This window comes from Elephas maximus, chromosome 23 (genome assembly GCF_024166365.1).
Source record: "Elephas maximus indicus isolate mEleMax1 chromosome 23, mEleMax1 primary haplotype, whole genome shotgun sequence".
Lineage (NCBI taxonomy): Eukaryota > Metazoa > Chordata > Mammalia > Proboscidea > Elephantidae > Elephas > Elephas maximus.
The window spans coordinates 16,720,949-16,728,234 of NC_064841.1; the positions used below are offsets into that span (position 1 = coordinate 16,720,949).

General features: G+C 54.4%; 1 protein-coding gene across 1 annotated transcript; it reads right to left on the reverse strand.

The window, feature by feature from the left end:
* Positions 1 to 1,099: 1,099 nt before the first annotated feature.
* CHST2 (carbohydrate sulfotransferase 2) lies at positions 1,100 to 4,718 on the reverse strand. The gene is made up of 2 exons (XM_049867610.1): positions 3,926 to 4,718; positions 1,100 to 3,825 (listed from the first exon to the last, which is right to left on the reverse strand). Exon 2 carries the CDS (start codon positions 3,644 to 3,646, stop codon positions 2,081 to 2,083), a length of 1,566 nt encoding a protein of 521 aa, XP_049723567.1. The 5' UTR covers positions 3,647 to 3,825; positions 3,926 to 4,718; the 3' UTR covers positions 1,100 to 2,080.
* Positions 4,719 to 7,286: the final 2,568 nt, after the last annotated feature.

The following is a 7,286-nucleotide window of genomic DNA, read 5'->3' on the forward strand; positions in this document are numbered from 1 at the left end:
ATAAAATCAACTCCTAATTATTATTTTTTCAAAGAATAAAGAACCCGTGCTTTCTCTTGAAATCCTTAAGTGTGAATAGTTAAGATGTTACGTTAGAATTACATACTTAAGAATCATCTTGTGTTAAAACATTTTCCCATGTTCGTATTATTTTTCATCACGTTTTTTCCTACAATGAAATTCTCAGCATTTAACCTATACATGTTGGCCCTCAGAGAGCTCAAAATAAATCACAGTAAGATAAAGCCAGGATGATACTGAACTCGTACCGTATTTAATGTAACATATAACTACACTGGAAACCCTGGTGGCGTAGTGGTTAAGTGCTACGGCTGCTAACCAAAAGGTCAGCAGTTCGAATCCGCCAGGCGCTCCTTGGAAACTCTACAGGGTGGTTCTACTCTGTCCTATAGGGTCGCTATGAGTCAGAATCGACTCGACGGCAGCGGGTTTGGTTTTTTTTTTTTTTTGGTTATAACTACACTATCTCTTGTTCCTATTTGGGCTTATAACTTCTTACTGTAGTATGACATTCCCCAGAGTGCTTCAGTGCAACACGGGCTCAGGGCGGCAGCAACACCATTGCCACTGCTGGAAAATTCAATGGTTTTCTCCCTGGAAGATACCACATCTCAAAATCCTACACGTTAACTCCTAACTCACTTGTTTTTCCCCTTCCCCATAACTCATTTTCACATCTCAAAGCTCTTGGTCTGGACCCTTATTTTATCAGCAGCATGTTATTTCCTTTGCAAATTTACTTAGGGAACATGACAAAGAAAAGCAACATACCCCACTGAGTACCCCAAGTAAAACATTACAAATTCACATGCCCTTTTGCATTAACTTGGATGGAAGGCAAGAAAGAAGAGGAAAGCCTGTGAATGCCCTTTTAGTTCTCAGATAAAACTTCCCTGTTTTTAGATGCCTTCAAGTGCTGCGCCAGAGGCAGGGAAAAAAAGAAAGAAAACACTCCAGACACATGTTCTTCTGTCACTTTTATAGCCACAGAAGTTCTTCCATCATCAATATGTTCCAACCAATTTCTGAGGCTGGTGTTCGGATCATTCAAACTTCTTTTTTTTTTAATTACATACTTAAAAAAAAAAAAAAAAACTCCTTTTTCTGAACCAATCTCAGGACCAGCTCTGCTGCTTCAAAGTTCCCTGGTCTTAAGTCAAAACTGAATGTCTTCAGAACTTCAAGGTGTTGCTTCTTCCTTTCTGCACTTGCATTTAAACAGGAAAATAGTGTATGTTTTTTTTCTCTGCTACTCTTGTTTTTTGCCTTAAGGTTTTCAAGGTTTGTTCCCAAGCCCAGGAAGGGGCACCCAACTGTGATCTATGTGAGAAAACCACCCTGGTTCTTGTCAAGGAGTCAGAAGCTTCGCCCCCAACCACCTTAGCCGTCCTCCAGGAAACAGACTGGAAAAACAGGATGGTGGGGGCAGGTTCTGTCTGAAGCTTCATGGGACCCGTAGCACAGGTAAATCCAAAGTAATGGAGGCAAATATAAAAACAGTATTATTTACTATCTCCTTTATTAATACTCACATGTAACCTTTGCTTTTGACACAAAAGTCTACTTTAGATGAATGCCTCCAGGTGGCTGATCATACCCAATGGGACTCTTTGTTCCTGGATCACTTCCCCTTTCTCCACCCCACCCCCCACACCCAAATTACTGTTTTACATGTTCACAGATAGCACGAAAAGTTTGTAAACAAGATTTGGATTACTGGAACTTGATATCATCAGCATCCCACTTCAAAATAGAAAGCAGGTGGGGGAGAGGGTAAGACATGGGAGATAGTGGAAGGGAGAAAAGGCCAGGGGAGGTGAGGGGAGGTGGCTGGTCAGAACTTTCAAGTCTTGCCTTTTCCAAGAGGTGTGTGTTGGGGCTGTTCCTTGGAATTCAATGACTCAAAACATGGACAGCAAATGCCTGTGTGGTTATTTATATTATATATCTATAATAGAATATGTGGGCTTCCTCAGTTTGGGTCTGGGCTGTGTTTGTTTAAACATACCACAATCCTGTGGGTGTCTCCACTAAGAGTCAGATCACCCCAGAAGCCCTCTCACAGCCGGGGCTTCCGGAGCAGAGTCTTGCTGAGGTCTTTGACCTCCTCCGGGCTGCTGACCCGCTCATAGCCCAGCACGGCCATGGGCTGGTAACAAAACTCCTCCACCTGTTGGATCTGCTGGAAGGTGAGGGCGGTCCGCCAGGCATTGGCAGCCTGCGTGGCGTTGCGGGCCGACACCACGAAGGGCTTCGAGGAAGAGCCCGAGCCACTAGTCATGTTCAGAGCAAACTGTTCCATCTCAGGACTCACCAGCAGCCCCACAAAGTCGTACACCCTCCTCAGAGTCTTGACAGGGTCTCCCACCAGGTCCTCGTACCGCACCACCAGGTAGTGGCCCTGCAGCCAGTCCGGGGGCTGCAGGGCCGTCTGCAGCGTCTTGGCCATGCTGTTGCAGATGACCTCCATGGCGCCAAGCGCGTGGTAATCGGCTGGGCCACCCACACCCTCCTTCTTAGCGCCCAGTTTGTGGCCAGCGGCCTCCAGGAAGGGCATGCGGTGGGCGCGCGGGTCCCGGCTACGCACCACCTGCAGGCTCTCGCGAATGAGGCCGTGGCGTGAGCGGATGCGAGAACTGGCCACGGCGCGGGGATCACGCACCAGGTGGATGATCTTGAGGTCCAGGGCCGGGTCGCGCAGTAGCGGCGCCAATACAGCCACGTCGAAGACCCGCACACCCTTGATGACCAGCGTTCGGTACTTGCGGCACTCCTCTTCGAAGCGGGCCAGGCGCTGAGGCGGACACTTCTTGCACACGCGGTCGTCCACTAGCCCCACGACTTCCTTGCGGTAGGCGGGACAGAGCGGCGAGGAGCATACCACCTTGTTGGTGGCCGCGCCGAAGATGCCCAACGTGGTGAGGTTGCGCCCCCCGCTGCCTGCCGGGCTGTACAACTGGAATACCGACAGGTCGCAGCGATAGAGAGCGCTCAGCATGTCCCGCGCCGCCCCCTGCAGGGAAACGGCGTCCCCTGGGTACAGCTTTTGCCACACGTGCCACACTGGCTCGTAAAGAAAGAACACCTCGGGGTTCTGGTTGAAGAGCTCACCGAAGAAAGACGAGCCCGAGCGCCACGTGGTGAACACGTACACCAGCTGTCTCTTGCCCGCGCCGCCCCGGCTGACATTGCCCGGAGGGGGCGCGGCCCCTGCCACCCCCCCCGCGACGGGAGCAGCGGGCGGGCGGTACGGCGTGCGGAAGTCCAAGCGGGTGTGCGCGCGGGGCGGCGCTGCGGGTGGCGACCCCGGACGCCCCCAGCCTCCTCCCGCAGCTCCCGCCGCGGCGCCCAGAGGCCCGTCGGGGCTGCACTGCTGCAGCGGCTCCTTGTGCCACTTGTAGTCCAGGAGGTTGAGCATGGTGAGCACCAGCAGCAGCGCATAGCCTGCGCACAGCACCAGCGCCTTCCTGCGGAACACCTTCATTCCGAGCGGGGACGCGGGCCAGCGGCGGCCCGGGCGCCGGGGCCACGGCGGGAGCAGGGCGCGCGGCGCGGCGGCGGGCGCGGCTGGGAGAAGCCGGGGAAGTGCGCCCGGGGGTAGAGCTCGCGGCGGGCTGCGGCTCATCACAGGCACTGCCCGGGCCGGCAGAGCGGCGGAGGCCCTGCAGCCCGGGTGGGGGACGCAGCGGACCCGCTGCAGGCGCGGGAGCTGGGGCCGCTGCTCCTAGGCGGGCGCGGCGGCAGCGGCGGCTGGTCCCCAGCGCCCCGAGCTAGCTCTCCCATGGCAGCGGCTCCGGGAAGGACCTGCGAAGGGAAGTGCAGTGAGTGGGAGAGCCCCATTTTCCTTCTAGCCCCCCACCTCCGCCTAAGTAAAGCCCGGGGTCTGGTCGGCTCCCCAGCTCACCTGGAGCCGAGGGCGCGTCCCGGAGCGGCCCGGGTACGCGGCCCGGCGGTTGGTTCAGCTGCCACTCGTCCCTCGATTTCTTGTCCGCTCTCTCCTGCCGCGGGTCCCCGAACCTTAGAAAGGGCCGCGGGACTCACCGGCCCTCGGCAGCCTGAGTCCTGAACAGTGTCCGAGCAGCGGGCGTCCCGCGGCTCGGGAAAGGAAACTTTCACCGGGCCCGACCTCCTGCTCCCCGCTCCGCCGAGTGCCCGGAGCGCCTTGTCTCGAACGGCGTCTCCTCCACTCTCTTGAGACCGCAGCTTCCCTTCCTCGCCCGCGCACGGCGCTCCGGGGGGCGAAGCCGGCTGGGGGCGGCAGGGAGAGGGGGTTCACATGGGACCCAGTCCCCGGCACAGCGGCTCTGCCTCTTTCGCTCTCGGCCTCAGCGCCGCGAATCTTCCCATCTCTCTGGCAGCAGCGGCGATGGGGAGCAGCGCGACCCCGCAACGGCTGCAGAGGCAGCGGTTTCTTCTTCCATCACCCAGAGGATGCCCGGGCGGGCAGCGCCGACGCCGCTCCGCAGTCTCCGACTGGCCCGAAGGACCCCGCAATCACACCTCTGGGCAAAGGCGCCCGGATCCCCAGCGCTACCCTGCCCACCCCGCCCCTGGCACCACTAGCTTCTAGCCAACAAGGTATAGGAGCCGAAAAGACCCCGCTGCCGCCGCCAAGCGAAAGCGGCGCCCGGAGAATGCTGCTACCCGACTCTCCCTACGCCGAGCGGCTGCAACGCGCTCCGGCCAGCCTCTGCGCGGCTCCTGCCAGCCGGCGCCGGGTTGGTGCGCGCGGCCGTCTGTCCCCGCGGCTCCTCCCCTTCACCGCGCTGCCCTCCTCCTCCGCCCGCCGCGCGCCCGCCCCTCGCCCAGCTTCCAGCTCCCGCCGCCTCCGCTTTGGGGGCTGGAGATGCGGGTGCAGGTTTGTGGTGGCGCCTCTCAGGTCGCTCTCCGCTCGGCCGAGGGTGTAGCTCTCCATGCGCCAGGCCTGCGGGGGGCGGGCGCGGGATTCGGAGCGCTCCGGTGCCTCGAGCTTGGAGATACTGGCATTCTGCGCGCCGCTGCCGGACTCGGCCCCACGTTTGTGCTCTCGGAAAGAGTTGGTGATAAAGTTTAGGCAGAAATCCCCCGGCGGCCTCCAGCTCCGCTCTCCTCCCGGACTCATCGCGGCCGGGCTCTCTGGAGCCGAGGACTTAGCCGCGCGCCCGGAACTCAGCCGCGCCCTGGAGCGCACCAAGGACACGGAACGCAAGGTCCCGAATTCCGGCTCCCGTGTCCCAGCTGGCCTGTGGCTTCTCCTGGAGGAAGTAGTAAATCTTTATGACCCTGCGGTCAAAGAAGACGCTTCGGTTTTCCGGGTGGTGTGCCATCAGGCGTCTTTGCCCCAGCTTTACTGGTTCTGTGGACAGGGCCCTTGGGTTTTATTACGTCCCCCTTTCCCATGGCGAATGCTCCTCCATCTCTTCTAGCAAAGATGCGTGGTTGCGATTGACGTCCTCGGAAATTGGGGGTGATGGGAGAGACTCTGCGTTCTAATTTACTGTAAAATATTTGTCCCGCTTCTTGGTTTTATATATGAGATCAAAGGACTTGACCCCAAAGGAAACACCGTTGTTGGAAAGCCATTTTTTATTTGGCTTGGGTTGGTTTAACCACTGCCTTTTTTTTTTTTTAAGGTAATAAGGGAAAGTTTTTTTCTCTCTGAATTTAGTGAACGAAAAACGGCTAAGAAATAGCCTCAACTTCATCTGTAAAATGGCACAATTATAATACCTCGCGAACCCTGATTGGGCATTAGAGTGCCCGGTTGGATGATTAAACCTCAGTTCAGGACTGGAGGCTGAATCGCTTGCTGATGGGAATGCAAAATGGTCCAACTGCTGTGGAGAACAGTTCAGCGGCTCTTTAAGAAATTATAGAATTACCATAAAACCCAGTAATCCCAATCCAAGGTATATACCCCAAAATATTGAAAGCAGGGATGCAAGCAGAAACCTGTGCACCAGTGTTCACTGCAGCACTCTTCACAACAGCAAAAAGGCAGAAACAAGTGTCCATTGACACACGAATGATGTGTGGTGGTTAACGTTACCTGTCTTCTTGGCTAGGCTGATTCTCGGTGATTTGGCAGACACTATGTAATCACCTTCTGTTCTGTGATCTGATGTAAGCAGCCAATCAGTCGAAAGAATTTCCTTGGAGTTGGGGTCTGCCTCCAGCATATAAATGGATATTCTGGCAAAGCTCCCTCTCTTTCCACTCCGCACTCTTCTCATTGCCTGACATTGGTTCTTGGTATGTAAGCCTGCATAAACCTTCAGCCTGTCACATGACCTGCAGATTTTGGGTTCATCAGTCCACTTAACTACCTCAACCAGTAGAAGCCTTCAGCCTGTCACCTGACCCATTGATTTGGGACTTTCCAGCCCCCACAATTGTGTGAGCCATTTCCCTGAAGTAAATCTCTCCCTGTAATTTACATATATGCTTCACTGGTTTTGCTCTTCTAGAGAACCCAGACTAAGACAAATGGGTAAACAAAATGTGGTACATATGTACAATGGAATATTACTCAGCCCTAAAGAGAGATGGAGTCCTGATACATGTTACAATGTGGCTGAACCTCGAAAACATTACATTGCGCAAAATAGGTTGGTCACAAAAGGGCAAATATTGTATGATCCCACTTATATTAAATAGGCAAATGTGCACAGACCAAAGCTTAATCGTGGTTACCGGGGGAAGAGAGTCACTGCTTAGGGGGCGTAGTGGCAATGGTTACACAACATGAGGAACATAACCACTGTCACTGAATTGTATATGGAAAAATTGTTGAAGTGACAAACGTTTGTTATATATATTTTTACCACCCGAAAAAAGGTTTATAAAAAAAGAATCTTCCCCTAGAGCCGCACCCTGAATTCAGACTTCTAGTCTCCCAAACTGTGAGAAAACAAATGTTTGTTCTTTAAAGGCAAAAAAAAAAAAAAAAAAAAACAAGAAGAAACGAAACTCAAAAAGGCTATTACGGGAGAAGAGGGCTCAGGTTCACCTCTCCAGAAACGTATGCAGCTAATTACCCAATGCCTGGCCCCATGTTGTCCTTGTTCGAGCAACAATGTCTCCTCCCTGGACTCCACCTAATCAGGGTCCATAGCCCTAGTCCTGCTGTCTACTTTCTGGGTCTCAACCTTGAAAGTTGTCACCAAAGCCTTGGAGTTTCTCTCAAGGTTTTCATTCCAGACATTTTTCATTCCAGAGGACAGGGGTGAGCTAACTGAACCAGGTCCACCACCCTCCGCCCCACCCCAGCACTGCTACAGCCACCA

Excerpts from the sequence above, each read along its gene's own strand:
- CHST2 (XM_049867610.1), bottom strand. The coding sequence starts at position 3,646 with ATGAGCCGCAGCCCGCCGCGAGCTCTACCCCCGGGCGCACTTCCCCGG.